At 47.0% G+C, this 18,936-nt stretch overlaps 1 protein-coding gene across 9 annotated transcripts in view; it reads right to left on the bottom strand.

Annotated features, from left to right (window-relative positions):
* Nucleotides 1–7,894, bottom strand: part of Whrn (whirlin) — an 82,755-nt gene extending 74,861 nt beyond the window's left edge. For 8 of the 9 annotated variants that reach the window (XM_027400274.2, XM_027400275.2, XM_027400276.2 and 5 more), the window contains exon 1: nucleotides 6,428–7,894. In XM_027400274.2, coding sequence (XP_027256075.1) covers nucleotides 6,428–7,045 — 618 coding nt within the window. In that variant the 5' untranslated portion in view covers nucleotides 7,046–7,894. The remainder of the gene's footprint in view (nucleotides 1–6,427) is intronic. The other variant, XM_027400280.2, reaches the window with a different exon arrangement.
* Between the last annotated feature and the right edge of the window lie 11,042 nt (nucleotides 7,895–18,936).

The following is an 18,936-nucleotide window of genomic DNA, read 5'->3' as shown; positions in this document are numbered from 1 at the left end:
GGGTCTCACAGAGTAGATGTGGGCCACAGAAGGTGGGAAAAGCTGTCGCCTCCCCAGACATAGACTATGGCTTTTAAAAGTCTTTAAATAAAATAGGAAGTAGAGGGTTTCAAACGTTTTCTCACCTAGTCAGTCACCAGATACCCACAATCATCCTGGAAGGAGGCAGATGGAAGGTCTATGCCCATTTCACCAACCCAAGACTGAGGTTCATGCACAGCACACACAACAGTTTATGGTTTTCTTAGGTTTCCACTCAGTGTCTATACATGGACTTCCTTAGCTCTCACACTTAGGAATGAAGGAATGCTTAACTTTTACTGTCCATCCAGTAAAAGTTCACTCTTTCATTGAAGGACCTACAGGGAGCCACAGGAGGCATGCTAGGGCTATGGGAGCAAGCAGGGCACAGGCAGTGTTGGCTATCACAAAGCTTGTATGTGGTAGGGAGGTGGATGATTGAGAGACATAAAGAACTGCCCATCTTGTGACAGCTGTGCTGAAGGGAACCAAAGGAGGATTCAGGGTTAGAAAGATGGGATGGAGGTGAGGTTACTGCTTTCAAGAGGGTGGTAAGGACACAAAGGCATAAGGATGTCACAGCACTCAAAATGCTTGGTAACTTGTAGATGCTATTGAAGCTGTGCCCTGCTACTTGACTCAGTATGGACTAGGGTTGTGTCCTCCTTATCTCTGGCTTCCAATGCCCTAGGTTTGTGGCTCAGAGAATGTAGGGACAAATGGCTTTAATGGATGATGAGATGGCCTGAAACATGTCACTTTGCTCTGAGGTTAGGGTGTCTGAGTAACTTTCAAATGGTCCCCATTGTCAGGCTTAAGTTAAGACATCTACCTGTCTCTCACAGGGGTCTGACATTGCCTTCCAGGATGTTGGCTACACAGCCCTTGGACTGGGTCCCAGTCAGTCAGTCAGGAACCTCCTTGACCATGATCTTCCTAGCCTTCCCCTGCGACAATGAAATGGCACGGAGGGTCAAAACACCTAGCACAACGCAAACACTCTGAGTAGTGATCTAGTAAAACAAAGATGGGACCAGCAAATGCCAATTCTGGGCTCTGTAGGATGAGGCTGTGTGAGCACATATGCAACAATTTTAACATCTTCATCCTGACAGAGCTGCAACATTGGGGGGAGGGTTGCATGATTGGGGGCTGGGGCATCTATAGGAAATCTTCTTGCTCAGTTTGGCCATAAACGTAGAACTCCTCTCAAGGGCTGGGGATGTGACTCAGTGAGTAAAGTACCTGCTGCCCAAGCACAGGGATCTGAGTTCAGATCCCCAGAACCTGCTAAAAAGGCAAGTGTGGCCGTGAATATCTGTACCCTAGCACTGGGCAGTGGAGGCTGACTGGCAAGCCAGTCTAGCCAAATTGTTGAACTACAGGTCAGCAAGAGACCCTGTCTCAAAATAAAAAAAATAAATAAATAAGGTATAGAGCAATAGAGAAGGACACCTAATGTCAACCTTGGCCCGCTTCCCCCACCCCCTGCTTCTCTCTCTCTCTTTCACACACGCTTGCATGCATAAATGCACACACCCACACAAACACATACATGAATACACCCCTACACACACACAAACCTGCTCTCAAAAATTAAAAGAAAACCAAAAGGAAATCAAAAGCAAGGCCCATGTTCTCTGACCCTTGGCACCACTGCCTGCAGCTGCCACCTGGAAAGCCAGGAAAGGAATGAAAGCATGCTTCCCACTCTGCACCTGCCCGGCTGTGAAAGTAAAAGAAAATGTCGCAGCCCAGAAACTTTTTAAAAGCACCCCCACCCTGCGGCACAATTAGACATCTGTGAGCTTAGACTCCAGCTTGCATTCTTGCTTGGGGGTTTAAAATGAAAGAAAAAAGGAATAGGCATGAGGAAGATTGGTATTTCAGCCTCCAGCTACTTCCAGCCATTAAATGCCATTTCTTCTAATCAGATTCTCTGCTCCTGGCTGGGGACTCCGACTGATGTCCCTAAGCAATGGGGACCAAAAGCCATAAAAGAGCCTTGCTAGAAAGCCCAGTTGAAGCCCTAATCCCCTCCAAATGCTTCTATGCAAAGCCCTTTGCAGGGTGGAGGGAAGATTAAGGATCTGAGGAGCCATGCATGAGCAGACAGGCAAGCCCAGATGATGGGCAGCCTGCACTTGACAGGTGCACGCAGGGCTGTGTTCCTGCATGTGGCTGGAGGCAGGCAGAGGTGGCAAGCAGCAGAAGCCTAGGATGCAGCAGTGGTGGTGCAGACCCACACTTCTCTCTGCAGCTCCATCCAAATGAGCACCTGAGGCAAGTCATAAACTGCCTGGGGTTGTCAGAAGAAGAGGGTGACAGAAGTACCAAAGCTAGTGCTAGGCTGACTCTGTATCTCTTTCATGTCCAGCTTCAAGTCAGAAGACAAGAAATTTACCAAACCATCAATGCTTCCATACAAAGGCAGTATTGAAAAAACGTAGCTTTGATTTAACAGCAAATAACCGGCTGCAAGAAGATTTGTCTGACACAGGCATGGGTTTCTAAAGCCCCGAGTGTCAGCCTGAGCCAATAAATATACAAGACTGCATTAAAGAAACACACCCTCTCCCAGACCTGTGTAAACTCTGGATATGAGGCAACCAAGAGCTTTCTGAAGAGTGGACTCTCTGCAGGTCATGGCTGGCAGGATTCATGAAAACCAAGAATTGTTACTGGGCCAGAGAGAACCAGTGTGTATCCACGGTTTCCAACTGGAGCTCAGAAAGAGACCAGGTGCAAGAAACAAGGTTTCAGATGCAAATCTGGAAGTGATAAGAATATATAGTGGCCTCACTGACCATGACAATGTAAAATGACAAATGTGTCATTTTGAACCTTCTGAACCAAATATAATGACTTGTATTAATGTTGACAGATTCCTCCTGGGTTATTATGCAAAGGAAGAGAAAAGTGATAGCTCTAATTAATTGGAAGGGCCCATGGACACTTCTTAATGTCTGGAACATTTCAGATTCTAATTTGCTGCTCAGATTTACCTGTGGGAATGCTAGGACTACAATGACTCTGTTAAATTTCTATTAAAGACACACACACACACACACACACACACACACACACACACACACACACACACACCAAAGAGAACCTTGATATTCTAAGTGCTGTTACCTATAAAAGCTAGTGGACTAAAAAAGCTAGTGGGTGAGTGGATTTTCCAAGGACAGTGCTGTTTGTGCCCCAATCCTACTGGCAATTCCCACTGACTCTATACTCACACCAGGGCTGGTGTTTTTGAGTTGAGAGATGAGAGTAAGAGACAGCAGCCAGGCTCCCATCAGTACAGTGTGTAACCCATGGAGTTCCTGATTTAGCGCAGTTACCCAGGAGCGCCAAGCTTCCCTTCTCCCAATCCACAGCCAATTCTTTTTGCCTTAATTGAAGGCAATTCCAAAAGAACAAGAACACAGATGATCAGATGGTCTACATGCTTTCTGGGTAGCACATTCCAAGCAAATCAGACTCCCAGAGCAGGGAAGGACCTTGGACAGCCCTAGAATCATCTAGCCTAGAACAGAAAATACCAGAGTCTTGTCCAAGGTCACACATGGCAAGTGTGCAGCAGAACTTAATGTAGCAAGTAGTCTATGATTCCTTGGCTGCCTGATCTAGCATGTCTGACTGGAGACCTTTGAAAGAGATACTTTTAAAAAAAATTACTAGTTTGACTCTTGTTCACTCCAAATGGATTTTTTTCCTCTCAAAATTCAAATATTTCAACATAATTCTATATAGCAAGTGGCTTGCCTAATCTAGACCTGTCACTGCTGGTTGGATAGCTGGCCTTTAAGAGAGGAATGGGGATCCTGTTGGGCGAAGGGTAAAAATCTTCAGCAAATTGCATTGGGTATCAATGGATGGAAGATCAGTCAGGAAGAGAAGCTAGGCAAACTGTAGTTACTCAATCCCTCTTTTAAAAGCTGTGTTCCTCTCTGAAGCACAGGCATCTAACACTTTGATTCTTAGAGTCTGTTTTAATTGGATTCTCTTTATGTTGTATATGCATACAAACAATCTCTCCTCTGGGAAAGTTCTGAGGTTCACTTCCTTGTGCCATCATAAAAGAAAAACAGATTTGTTTTTAATTGGAAAGGTATCTACTAAATGGAATGGGGGTCCTGAGACAGAAACAAGACACAAACAGACAATTCAGGGACACTGGATGAAGCCTGGAGCCCAGCTAGCCTCTGTGCGCACTGACCACGAAACCCTCTGAGTCCCATAGCTCATGGCTGACCAAGAGGCCCTATGTACAAAATTCCCAGGTAATGACAACATGTGTCTTCTGGAGTAACTGGGGCCCCTCCTGGGTCTCAGAGAAGGAGCTCCATTCTTACATTTTATACAAATGTGTCAACAGTTCTTCAGGTGTTCTAACTATCCATCTGCACATGATGCAACCCTGCAGAGGTGTCCTCTGTTCTATATGTGTCCCCTTCCTTCCCTGGAGTTTGGACGACACAACATTCCTTTTGCCCGATGTTTCTGAAGGGTCCCAAGATCATGTGTCTGGCATTGATTAGAAGAGGGGCTCCCTTAGGCCAGAAGCACATTGCACTTGTAATCACCAGGAGGAAAATGTGCCCAAGTCAACTCAGCTCACACAGGTCCTTGTGATGCAGATGTCACACTTCAAGGATGTTCCTGTTCTGTTCCATTCAACCCTGGGGCCAGTATTCCTCTGTAGGCTGCCTAAACCGTGCTCAGAGAGCTGAGGTATCCCTCTGCCAACATCAAGCAGGAGCTGATGCTGGGTACTGTCCTGAGCCACAGCTCAGCAGCACCCAGGAGCAACTCAGGGAGGTTGAGACATATAGTCCTGATCATGACCTTTTCGATGCCAGAAACTGAAAGGTACACAGATCTGAGGTGCAAACTGGAGGAAGAGCCTGTGTTGCTCAGGTTCAGGTTGCCTTTCCAAGCCTCTCATCTAGTGATGACTAAGTGACTCCAGTTTCTGTAAATTGCCACTAAAATTGAATCCATGCTTATAAATGACAGTTGGATCAAGTCTCTTTAGAGCATAAATTCATCATTTTGGGAACTTTGGACATTAGTGTTAGGACAACACTAATGGACTTTTTCTTTATAGATATATGGGATGTAAGATAAAGAGGAAAGAATCATGTTGGGGGAGGAGCCTGAGAGAATGGGAAACCCATGAAGAGCACTGTCTGCTAGCTCCCAGAATAATAAAAGGTCATTAAGCTTTCTCCAGAACGGGAAAGAAATTTTCAGAAACCTCGGGGGACCTCCTGAAAGGGGGCCCTTGAGTAGAGAAGCAAATGATCAGAGCAAAGGTCAGAAACAGATGGGGGTGTCCAAGGTGCACACATGGGCAGCCAGCTCAACTCAGCTGACCCCAAGCCACTAACACTGCACAGGAAGCAGCCCTGGACTTTTGCTACCTAAGATTTCTCAGAAGCCAGTGTGTCCTATTTGGTACAATTGTGTGAGGTTAGGCTAGAGAAAGGAGTGGGAGGGGCTCATAAGCCAACAGAAACCAGGGAGCAGCATTTGTCTGAAGAGAGCAGATAGGAAACTGCCATTCCTTTCCTTCAAACTCCTCACTTCGTGTGTAGGAAGCTGTAGGGCTGGGGCTACATGCTTGAGAGAAAGATCCTTGAGTCCACCCTGGGACCAAATACTGTATCTCATACTCCAACTGGCTGGTGTTGCCTCACCCTGGGTGCTAAGATTAGCAAGCACAAAGAATGCTCTTCCAGGCAGCAGGATTAAATTCCTACTAGCTGGTTGTGATGAGGTTATTTTTCTCAATTAACAAATACACACACACAAAAGTACACATTTTTATGGGACTGTGGGCTTCATTTCAGATGTTCAGGCAGCAGCCTAGTTTGCAACAAAGTCAGTAGCCACTTCTCTGGTCTGGCTTGTTCCAGGATACACCAGTTAGTTAGCCTACAAATAGGGTCAGCTCCAGCTCTGTGGTCACCCAGCCTCCTCCTTTGTCACTAGCAATGGAACAGAACTTTCCTTCAGAGGCAAAAACCTAAGGATCCGGAGAACAGTGCAGCAGCTAGGACCATTACTGCCAAGCAAGGGCTCTCTTCTAAGACACCTCAGTCCTATTCACACTTTGTGACCAGTCATTTGCTTATGTGATACTGTGTTTGTGTCTTAGCCTTTAGGTCACCCAAGGCAAGAATCAACATTTCCTCTCTGCTTGCAACACCTATCTGTGCCACAAATTAGATATTCCTCTTTTAAAGTCAGGGCAGGGGCAAAACAAAAACACAACGGAGACCACAAAGGTCCAGTGATTGGGTATGAGAGACAACAGCACAGTGCAACCGAATAGGCAGCACTAAACTGTCTGTACCGTCCTCTTAACCACTCCCACAAACCACAGCCCTACCTTGACAGCCTCCGCGTGGGTCACCCGGGCTAGAGATTTATCGTTGACGCGCAGAATCTGGTCCCCGACCCGTAACCCTTCCTTCTCTGCCAGGGAGCCCGGCTCCACTAGTGACACGTAGATTCCCACGCCGTGTTCCGAACCCCCGCGGATGCTGAAACCCAAGCCCTCGTGGGCCTTGGCGCGCCGCAGGCTCACGAGCCGCACCTCCCCGGGCCCCGCGCCGTCGGGAGCAGCCCAGGCGGGCTGCCTATAGGGGGTGGTGGCGGGCAGGTAGAGGCCCTCGGCCGTATACTGGTCGAAGAGCAGCTGGTCGGAGCGCGGGATGACCAGTCGCAACATGGGCAGCAGACGCCGCTTGACCGGGCTGTCCAGCAGGACACGGAGGGTGCGCACCAGGTCGAAGACGTTGCGGCGCGCGTGGTACGCGTTGAGGCAGTGAGTGAACTGCTCCCGCTCGGGCTCGCTCAGCAGCGCCGTGAGCGCCTGGTGCAGCTGGCGCACGTTGGCAGACAGCAGCCGCAGCCCCGCGCCCCCGCCGCCGCCCGCCGCGGCCGCCGAGCCCAGCGAGCCGGTGGAGGACGAGCTCACCGACAGACCGTCCAGCTGCGCGTTCATCTCCCCGCCGAGGCTCGGCCGCACTCTGGGCGCGCGGCGCGGGGCGGCTGCTGCACCTGCAGCCAGCGGCGCGACAGCTGGATTCCCGGGGCCGCGGAGGTCACGGCTGGAGTCTGGGCTTGGGGGAGCCGCGGAGACGGTGACTGCAGTCTAGACTGGCCGGAGAGTGGAGACGACGGCTGCAGGGTGGGTTCAGGGGGAGGAGGCGCAGGAGCGGTGGCTTGGATCCTGGGGAGATGGCAGGGACCGCGGCCGGTGGCCCAGGGGCGCGAAGGCAGCGGGGGTGGGGTGGGGGGAGGACGGGGGACTGGAATCCGGAGGACGAAGAGACGGCGGCTGCAATCCCGAGGACGCGAAGACCGCGGCGGGATCCTGGGGGACAAAGAGTTGGAGGCTGGAGGCTGGAGGTCGCAGAGACTGCGGCTGGAGGCCGAGGGGAGCAGGACAGCAGCTACATGACGGAAGTCGCGGGAACCACGCGTGGCCGCAGTGGGGGGCACAGCCACCACACCGCCCGCCCCGTCACACCATGCCCGGGGCTCCCCCAGCCGAGCTGCCCGTTCCTCTAGGGCTGGGGGACCCCAAAGTCAGAAGTTAGGGCGCTGGTCGATCTAGTCCCAGAGTCCGGAGCAGTCGCAGCCAGAGGAGCCACGCGGGCGTCTGGCCGGGGGTGCGGGGCATGTCCCGGGCCGCCCACCATGCAGCAGCCCGGGGTCCCCGCGCCCCAGCGCCGCCCGGGCGCACACGGAGCCGCGCGCCCGTGAGCCCACACTTTGCGAACTGTTGAGCAGCTCTGGGCCGAGTCTTCCAGCGAGTTCCGACGCCGTCGCCGTCGCCAGCCGGGCCTTGGCCCCGCCCCCTCGCCCCTCCCCCTCCCCCGCCCTGTCCCCCCGCGGGCTCTTCAGGAAATGACGTTCCGCCTGGCGCGCCTGGCTGTTGCCTGGAGACGGGGTGAAACAGTCCGGCCCTGGGGAAGAAAGGGGTGAAAGTGGGGGTAGCAACAGGAGGCGCCCTGGGGGACCTTCTAAGACTTCCCACTTCCCCCTCCCAGGGGTGAAGGTATAGGGTCCCCAAAACTGCTCTCCGACGATTACAGCTGAACTCTAGGGTGGCTTTGGAGCAATTAGCCTGTTTGTCAATTCACAATTGGGAAACATGGCCAACTTTTGGCTCTAAATTATTAGATGCTTCATGCTTCGCTTTTCTGCCTTAAAATGTTGTTCCTGCCGTTTGCACACTCGCTGACAAGTTAAAGTGTGCATGTGGCCAGACGATTGTCAGTCACCTGCACTGCTTAAGAGATGAATATAAGCAGCACAGGTGCCAGCGGGAGCCAAGTCCTGTGCTGGAAAGGATCAACCTGGGCCCCTGCCCTAGTGGTCTCTGGGATGAAGGAAAGCAAGGAGCTGTTATCAGAAATGTAAAGTATGCAAACACACACAAACACACACACACACACACACACACACACACACACACAACACACACGTGCATTTAAAACGATGTCTGAAATAGGTAAGTGAATCGTACCAACACTAATGTCCTCCTCGTTACCTTTCCCCACAGGAGAACTAGGTGAAGGTTACATGGCAACTCTATTTACAGTCTTTTTTTAATACTTTTTATATGGCAAGATGCCAGAGGCCATGGTCTGAAGTCTGTCATTGGATACCCACTCTCCTAAACAGGATCACAGAATGAATGCAGGGCTTTTACTGAAAGGGTGTGTTCTAAGGAAATCCACCGTGCTTTACACAGTCACCACTACGTGTTGTGTGCATCTCTTTCTACCTGGATTGCCCGTCCTAAGCTGTTCTATGAAAAGCTGCCTTTTCCCTAACGCTGTCCTGGATTGTCATCACAGGAATGACATGGCTGACTCTGGCATGGGAGAAGCAGAAGAGAAGGGTTATCTGAAGTGGTTTTGAGCTAGGTGCAGAAGAGTGGCTTGTTCAATGTTTATGTCTTTACTTAATTACCTCTTGTACAGGTCACTCTTCACTCAACATTTTCCAAGCACCTGTTCTGCCACTGGGTGATATGCTGGATGCTGGAGACCCAGGATAAGGAGATAAAATCTCTGACCTAAAGACTCATGGTTTAGCAAAGGATAGATCATGTAAGTCAAGGTAAAATGAAAGACAGGCATTGCAGTGTCAAGGTAGGAAAGGAAACTAATATATTAGAATGGACTTTCTGGGCTGCCAAGATGGTTCAGTTGGTAAAGGTGTTTGCCACCAAGCCTGACAACCTGATCTCCATGCCTGGGAGCCACACAACGGAAGGGGAGAATCAGCCCCTCCAAGCTGTCCTTTACAGCATATGTGGTGACCCCATAGCACATAATAAACAAGTGGATAAATAAGTAAATAAATATAATGAAGTGTTTTAGAAGACTAATCTTTCTTCTCCGAGTAATAGGAAGCATGGGAAGATTACTAACACCGTAGTCTAATGCATTCCCAAAATGGAGGTGAAGAATTAGAGCTCCACCTTCCCTGAAGCTCTCCCTGTCCTCTTAGCATAGACCTGGATTGAATGGGTGTCCAATGAACATATTTCACAGGGTGTCAAAGAACGATGGCTTAAGTAGCCATTTGGGTGACCCTTTGACATCCGTCTTACAGCTCTGCATGTAGCAGTTCACGATATGCATCCTTATTTCTCCTCTTCAACTCTGGTTGAAACCTTTAATGCAAGCAGACTTTTTAATGCAAGAGATATTTAAGAATAGAATCTGTTCCAACTCTCCCCTCACCCCCCGTGCATTAATGGCATACCTGGAAATGCCACCACACAGGGCTTAATTGCATAGTGTTCAGGTTTTCTGAAAATGTATTTCATGCTTAGCATTCAGTTCGTTTGTGTTCTAATTATAATTACTGTGATTGGTTTGATAAATGCATCCCAGGAGCTAAGATCTCCATTCCCATATTTTCTTTCTGTGCAAAGGATGTTTTTGAGACTATTTTGCTTTAGGCAGCAGAAGCCTCTGTACTCGGAGTCTTAGAAGAAAAGGAAACACTTTCTTCTGCAAACATCGGACACCATCTGGGAGGCTGTGCTATTGTTTAACTTCATAGAGGTTGATCTGAGCGAGCAGACCAGAGGTTGAGCACAGGAAAGGAAAATGGGAACCCTCCTATCCATCTTGCATAACCACCTTCATATCAGTTTGCGCTGTGTCCCTCTGAGAGGCAGTGTGTAACTGTGCTCAAACCTCAAGAATCCTATTTCATGTGTGAAGATGTGTTTGTCTTTCAAGAAATAAGCTCTTGGGAGCCCAAGCTGCCTGGGCTCCTGAGGGCTTTCTTGCCTTTAGGCCCTGGAAGGAAATTATGAGTACCTGTTTGGCCTTGGTTGCATACTGCCCTCTTCAGAGCTAAAACAGTATTAGCTTTCATTTGCAGCCCTTTGTTTCTTTCCTAAAGCCACTTTCCCCCCAGTGCTGGAAACTAAACCCAGCACATACACATGCTAAATAGAGGGCTCAGACTACTGAGTTGTGCCCCAAGCCTGGGCTCCCTGAGACAAGATCTCACCACATAGCTCAGACTATACTGGTACTTGCTATGTATTCAGGCTGGCCTTGAACTCATGATCCCCTTGCTTCAATCTTCAAAGTGCCACCATACCCAGAACCAAAGCCACTTCTAATGGTTTGTTGTTGGCAATCAACTTGAGCTTCTGCTTCAGATATTTCTGGGAAGTTGGACTCACTTGAGCATCTGAAACATGGAACAGGAAAAAGAAGGAATTGTGCTCAGCACAACTGACAAGTGCTTAGATATACTCTTTGTTGAGCTGGATTTTTGTCTGTTGTTTTGTCTCTCTTTTAGTTACTTTTGCATCACTGTCACCAAAAACATCCGGCAAAAACAAGTTGTGGGGGGTATTATTTTTTGGCTCAAGGTTCCAGAATGTTCAATCCATCATGGTGGTGACACTGTGGCCCAATAATTCACATCATGACTGGCCAGGAAGTGAAGTGGGACAAGAAGTAACCGGAGACAATATGATATCCAAAAACTGTCTCCAGTGAGCCACCTCCAACAACTGGGCCCCACCTCCCAAGTCTCTAAACATGCCCCACTCCTCACCAAAAAAAAAAAAAAATAGTGTCATCAGCTTGGAGCTATCTTTTCAAACTGTGAGCCTATGGGGTTCACTTTTAGATTCCAGACACCACAATCTTAACAAATAAAGTCTACACATTTCATGCCCTATGCATGGAATGAAACATAGAACATGTAGAAGAGCAGAACATTACTTCCTTCTCTCTCCCTCTTTCTCTTGCACTCTTTAAACGCCCTTTCCTATTTCATAGTTATTTGGAACCTCTCTCTCCTTCCCTCAAATTCACTGAAATGTCTCCTTAGAATGTGATAGAGATTAATTTAATTTGAGATGCATTTCCTGTGGGACATATAGAAATCTGTAGCTGGTATTTTTTGAATGGCACTGTTTAAACACTTACGTGTTTTCTTCACTCACTCTACCAGCAAGTAAAGGAGATATATCACCACTGTTGTCATCTTCCTGGTAGAATATCGAGGACATTCAGAAACCAGGGAGCGACTATCCTCAAGATGACAGGTGTACCTACAGGGAGAGTTAGACTTTGAACCCCTAGAGATCCACCCCAGAACTCTTACTTTCAATCTCTGTGGTGTAAAGTCTCCCGGATGTTTGGTTCTGAGATGTCAAATTGTCCCAGCATTCCTGCTGGGACCACCCAAGGACTGACTGCATTTCTGTCATGAATGGGAATATTTTCTTTAGGGAGTTTGAGGTGAGAACTCCGAGGTTAATAACAAGCCATGCACTAATAATTCCTGGTTGCTAAACTGACAGTTTGTGATAGAAAGAGTAGAGTTTAGTCAAAGCGTCAATGGGGGACCTCTGGGGTTCTCAGCTTTGGCACAGGGGCTCAAAGCTATCTGATGCTGGGTGTCATGAGGAACTCTTTCCAGCATGAAGACTGTTGGCTGAAAGGATTGTAACAACCGGAGCTATCACTGGCACTGCAGAACCACAGCCTCTCTCATCTGCAAATGTCAATAAGAATGGATGATGTCAGCACAGAAAGGGAAACAGTCTCCATTCTGAATGGTAGATAACACCAACAGTATTGATGGAAGTGCAGGAAGATAAGAGAGAGGAGAGGGAAAAAGAGAATGCACCCAAAACAGTAGAAGACGGGAGAGAGACAGGTATTTATCTTGGCTCAGATAACAACTGCCAAGAGTCTGGTTCATAGTCACAGAGACTCATATGACTTGCATGTAAGAAAGGTGTCAGAGCACCAAGGTGATCTCCAACTTCAAATTTCTGCTCTTTATTACCTTTGTGACCTTGAGCAAACCACGGAGAACATTCACACTCAAATTTCCTTATCTGTAATGTCGAGCCAATGATGCTGTCATCAGTGTTATTGCAAGCATTGATTGTACTGATGTATGCAAAGTCAGCTCCAAAGTGCTCAGAATCCATCTCAGTTAAAGCTCTTTCCACATGGGAGCACAGCTCCTTTATCAGCCCAAGGGCGAGCACATGGGAGGTGCTCCTCAATGCTGAGTAATTCTTTACCCCTCCCTCTGGCCTTGGTCTTACAGACACAATGGGGCTTGCCCACCACCCCCATAGCCAGTGGTGCCTGTTCAAGTTCTTTCATTATTAAGTAGGTAAACAGACAATATCTTGAATGGGTACAGAAGGCACTGTGCCACCCAGACATTCTTCTTTGTTCTTCCCCATCTTGTGGAATGAATATCATTACTACTCACTCCTACTCTATGGATGAGGAAACTGGATGTCTGGGCTGAAAGGGAGCTCTTTGAGGTCTGTGCACTCCCCATACCTCCCTGTGCTTTGTAGTAGTATGACAGACAGAACTGGTGCCGATTCCTCTTACTCAGTTTTTGGGGAAATAGCAAACTATGATGATAGCAAAAAATAAATCCCAGGGAGCCAATTTGTGAGCTGGAAGGAGACAGAGGAGGGAAAGTGACCTTATCAGGCATGCTGTTCTATAATCCCGCTGCCACTAGGTCGGTATGAGCTCTCTTAATCAGGGGATTATGATCTGGCTACACCAGCACTCTAACTCCCACCCCAGCAAGGCTCAGATTAGAGAAACACATATGTCCTCACCTTGTTCAAGATTTCAACAGGATCTATGGTAGTGCTCGCTGCTGCATTCCCTCCATGGTTCTTTGTGCCTCTGCTGTACTCGACTAGACGTATTCTGGGAATTCCGTAGGAGCCACACCTTGGTGGCCATATCCTCTGGGATGTGTTGTATTGTGGACATCAAATGTGACTACGATGTGGCTGGACAGAAGCATTGTGAATTGTAAAGTGAGGGCCCTGGACCTACTTCACAGCCAGTGTCCCCTTCTGGAAGCCTCAGCTCCCCACTCATTTCAGCACCACAACCACAAACAGCACTGTAGCTAGTTAGTAAAGTGATGACTGATTATATAACCTTGGAGAAATCACATATCTCTCCCAGTCTAGGTTTCTTAACCTATTAAAAAAATAGCTAAAAACAGAGACCTGAAAAGGGAGTAGTTAGAAAGCTAATGGAGCAATCACATGTAAAGCAATTAGCACAGGCTGGCTACAGACCTATACCACTTGAAGGATGTACTCCACTGGTATAGCACTTGCTTGGCATGCACAAAGCCCTGGGTTTAATCCCCAGCACCATGTAAACCAGGTATGGTAGTGAAAACCTATAATCCCAGACCTCAGGAAGTAAAAGCAGGAGGAACATTAGCTACATTGTGGGTTCAAGGCCAGCCTGGAACACACGAAAACCCTGTATTTAAAAAAATAAATAAAAGTGAGGTACCAGACTTTCCATATAATTGTCTTCTTCCTTCACTAATCCTTGGGGAAACTTTTTGTTTCTTAGGGAGATTCTGGTTATCAATGCTGTGCTTTGGCACCAACATCTACTATTGGCCAATACCTCCATTTATTGGTGTCTCAATCTCCCCATTTATAGTGTGAGAGACCCAGAAGTAGTGCTCTGTGGGATCTGTGGTGGGTGATCTTTAGTTGAGTGTGTGTGTCTGTCTGTCTGTCTGTCTGGCTGTCTGGCTGTGTGGATGGAGGTCAGAGGACAACTTGCAGGAATTAGTTCTCTGCTTTTACCCTGAGGGTCCTAAGGATCAAACTCAGGTCATCACTCTTGGCAGCAAATGCCTTTATTTAATGAGAGATCTCCATGGCCCAAGAACAATATTTTGTTTTGATGACAGAGAAGGAAGGGGTATGGAAGGGAGAAAGACAAGGGATGGAGGTTCTCAGTTTTTATGGATTTGGAATTCTGTCCTTGCTTCCATGGCTGACTGATGGCTTTCTCTGAGTGGTTCCAGGCACTTAATATCTCTTTGCCTCTGGATTTCAAATAGCAGCTAATGATCCTCGCTGCCTTTAGCTGGCTCTGTGGTTTTTGCCTTTGCCTTTGACCATCGTGAAAGGCACCCAGAAGACACTGTTATTACAGTTACCCGGCCCAGTGTGCCCAAATACTTGACAAATTGTGTCAGACTCCATTGCTGTTACAGAAGAATGCTTGCTCTCTTGTACTTCTTTGTTCCTTAGAAATTTGATACTGACTGACTTTCCATGAAGGTCACAGGAAATGGAATTTCAGCATTCTAAAATCAGCCTTTCTTTTTAACCTTAAAAAAAATCATACTCCTATTTTCATCCACTTAATATTTAGTGCATACTACCTGTCAGAAACTATGTGAGGCTAAAAGAGCAGAACTCAAGTCCTTGTTCCTCTGATTCCCATCTAGTTGATTCCTCTGATTCCCATAAAGAATGATCATGAGGCCTGTGGAGATGTCCCATTGAGTAAAATGCTTATGCCACAGGTCTGATGACCTGAGTTCAAATCCCCAGAACCCAGGTAAAAGCTGTAAAATCTGGATGTAATAGCTCAAGCATCTTCGATCCCAGTGCATCCCATAGGGAAGGGAGATGAGAGAAAAAGGAGACTCTTAAGAAGCTTTTGGGGCCCGATAACACAGTAAATAGTAAGCAAATCTTGTCTCAAACAAAGTAGGAAGGTGAACACACACACACACACACACACACACACACACACACACACACACACACATTCATACTTGTACACACAGGTCTGGTCATGTGTGTAACCATCTATCCATTCACAATTGCTGTATAACTAATCATTACTCACAGGATACTTTAAGCAATGCTCATTTATCTTAGCATAGTTTCCTTTGGTTAGGAATCTGGGCCTGGCTGAATTGGCTTCTCTGCCCAGGATTATAGGAGGCTGAAGAGTAGCTGCTAGCATAGCTGTGCTTTCCACTGGCCTCTTCAATGGGGGAAGATGAGCTGCTTCCATGCTTATGAAGCGGATGGCAGAATCCATTGCTTGTGACCATAGTATTGAGGACCCTACTCTTGGCTGGTTTCTCTATGCCAAGAAGCTTCTCACAATTCACCTCTGGTTAATTGGTTTAAGATATTTTCGAGAACATAACACAATCATGAGAATGCCACCCCAGCATCAAAAAGGACACGAAAAAGGACCTCATCAAAGCAGTGACATTGTCTTCCCATTATCATTTTGAATTGGCTAGAAGCAAGTCATAAGTTGTGTCTAAACTAAGGTAGCTGAGAATGTACAAGAGTATCATTCATCAGGGTCACTTTAGGATGTGTCTGTCACAAAATAGATGCAAATCTTCCAGGTAAGACCAAGTCTTGATGAAGATGAAATATTGGAAGGTTGATGCTTGCTTGAGTAGGGGTCACCAAGTGCATAAGGTAGGAAAGACACTCTAGGCAGATGTCAAAGGCATGGCTGAAGAAGTGGGGATAGGGCTGAGTTGTGGCAGATAGTAGCTGCTCTGTTATGTAACATTGGTAGTGTTCCAAAAGCTAGAGAGAGCCACTGATGGGCAGGCAGGCGTAGTTCTCATTTTCCCTAGAAGAACTTCACGCACCTTCTTTAGCAGCTCTCAGCATTCACGGACACTCTTGTACTCTACAGAGCTCCTCAATAAGAGTGGTGCTCTTTCAAGAGGGTGAGAGATGCCAGGGCTAGCTGGGAATCTTGTTGGGCCCTAGGGGGCATACCCACGTAGAGACTGTTCGCCTGGGAAGAGACTTTCAAACCCCATTCTGGCCAACGTTGCATATTCCTCTCACTACCAATGGCTGCAGCTTGGCTAGGTGCAGCTTGGTCAGGGGGTGTTCAGCACCAACATTAGACTGACCTGGATTCAAATCCTTGTTCTACCAATTATACCTGGTAATAAGACTTTCACTGAGTGGCTAATTCTTCCTCTTCTGTGTCCTGCCTATTTAATAAGATGATGAAAAGCACAATGAACAACAGATGCACGACCATCTTCCTCCTGTCATACCCTGTGGATTTTACCTTAGCCTACCAGGGCTTCCACAAGTACAGACTGCTTATCTTATTTCACTGTTCTGGAGGTCAAAAGGCTGAGGTCAAAGTGTCGGCAGGGATGGTGTCTTTGGAGCCCTCTCTCCTTGACTGGTAGATCCCTCCTCTCTTTCCTTACCTGGTCTTGCAGTTTATATACACCTGGATCTATTTTGTTTTAAGATAGGGTCTCATTACTCAATCTTTAGCCTTGGCTGGCCTGGAATTCACTATATAGACCAAGCTGGCCTCAAACTTACAGAGATTTCCCTGCCTCTCCCTCCTGAGTGCTGGGGTCAAAGGTGTATAGCAACACACCAGGCTAAATTTCCACTTCTTACAAGTCTCATCGGGTTAGGGATCTCACTAAGGCTTTATTTTAGCTAAATTACTATTTCAAAGATCCTAACTCTAAGGCTGGCAAGATAACTCAGTAGGTAATAGCACTTGTTGAACAAGCCTGATGTCACAAGTCTGATTTCTAGAACTCAGTGGTGGAAGGAGAGAACTGACCCTAAAAGGTTGTCCTCTGACTTCCATATGCATGCCATCACATGGGTACAAACACACACATACAAACACACACACACCACCACCACCACCACCACCACCACCACCACCACCATCATCACCACCACTAACACTGCTATTACTACTAAAATTTTTAAAAGAGCCTAATTCTAGCTGGGCCTGATGGCACACATATGTGATTCTAGCACTTGGGAGGCTGATGCAGGAGGATATCTGTGAGTTAGCTCAAGGTCAGTCTGAGCTACTTAAGATCAATACTAGCCTGGGATACACAATAAGACCTTGTGTCAAAAAACATCTAAACAAGAAATAATTCTAGCTGCAAATATGGTTACATTTTTGAGGAACTGAGTGAGGATTTGAGGCCTCAACTTATAAATTCAAATCCAGTCCAGTTCTACCGGGGACAGTCTCATCCATCATCGAAGTCTTCTTCCTTTACTCCCCTCATTGACCGCCTTTCAGAAGGGCACTCCTTCCTTTCTCTGTAAATAACAGTAACAGCCCCAGTAGCCCCAGTGTTGCTGAACAGTGCCTAATGACTGACTAACCTTTCTTCACTGTAATCCAATGGCAGTGATTTTTCTGGCACACACTATTACAAGCAAGCAGTCTGATCTCTGGGGTTTCAGGATGCCTAATTAAAAAGCACTGTAGCAGGAAGCAGAACACAGTTCCATATCACAGCATCACATTGTTTTTATTTCAGAGTTGAAAAAACAAGGGCTTTTTTTTTCTGAACTGTGTAAGGATGCTGGAAAGGATGACCCATGGAGACAGTGGGAGTCTTGCTGGCCACTCAGAGAAGGCCTTGGGCCATTGCTTTTGCATGTCAGCAAAAGCCAAGGTCACTTAGCTGGCTGAGAGTCCATTTTCTTTGAAGGTGATGGGCTGGAAAGGTTTGACCCACGGCCTGTGATGGCCATTCACTGAGGACTATGGGGGAATCTGACTCATTTCAAAATTAACTCCTTCAGCAGAACCTCTTATTAAAGACCTATCAGGAGCTTCGGAGAGTGGGCCTATGCCCTAGTTTCCTTTCTGTTGCTGTGATAAGACACTCTGACCAAAGCAACACAGAGGAGAAAGGGTTACATTCCCAGGTCACAGTCTGTCACTGGAGGAAGTTAAAGCAGGAACTGCAAGGCTGGCCTGCCTGCTAGTCCACACAGCATTGCCTCTGACCAAGGAACAGGAAGTCATTTTACAGACAAAAAAAAAAAAAAAAAAAAGTAAAGCAGGAACAACCATGGAGGATACTGCAAGCTAGCTGGCTCTAAGGCTTGATCATACTCAGTTTATACCCAAAGTCTGGCTATACTTTCTTATGACAGTATAGGTCCACCTGCCTGGGGCGGTACTGTTCACAGTGAGCTGATCCCTCCTACATCAAGGAACAGCCACTGGCAATTCCCTACAGACTCTCCCACAGGCCAATCTGATTTAGACAGTTCCCCAATTGTGGCTCTCTTCTAAGATGATTCTAGGCTGTGTCAAGTTGACAAGTTGTGTTAAAGCTAACCAAAACAGTATACCAATAAAAAAATCGAAATTTCTAAATATCTATAAGTTGTAGGTTCTCAGTTGGAGCTATGGCCTTGGAGTCTCTATAAAGTCCACCAACTTATGCACAATATTTTGTGCATGTATGAATTTTTATTTTCTGAACTTTGTGGTCCATGACACAAAAAGATTAATCCCTGCTATTCTTCCTTTAAATAGTTTTTTCTAATATATTTCTACTGACAAGTTCACACATGATACAATGTATTTTTATCATATTCATCCTTTATTCCTCCTCCTAACTCCATCCACTAAGCTCCCATTCCTTCCCAACTTGGTATTTTCCCCCACTGAGTCAATTTGTGCTGCCTAGACACTCATGGGTTCTGGACTATTTACTAGAACATGGCTGACC

Source organism: Cricetulus griseus, chromosome 2 (assembly GCF_003668045.3).
Source record: "Cricetulus griseus strain 17A/GY chromosome 2, alternate assembly CriGri-PICRH-1.0, whole genome shotgun sequence".
Classification (NCBI taxonomy): domain Eukaryota; kingdom Metazoa; phylum Chordata; class Mammalia; order Rodentia; family Cricetidae; genus Cricetulus; species Cricetulus griseus.
This window is presented reverse-complemented; position numbering and strand designations above follow the sequence as displayed.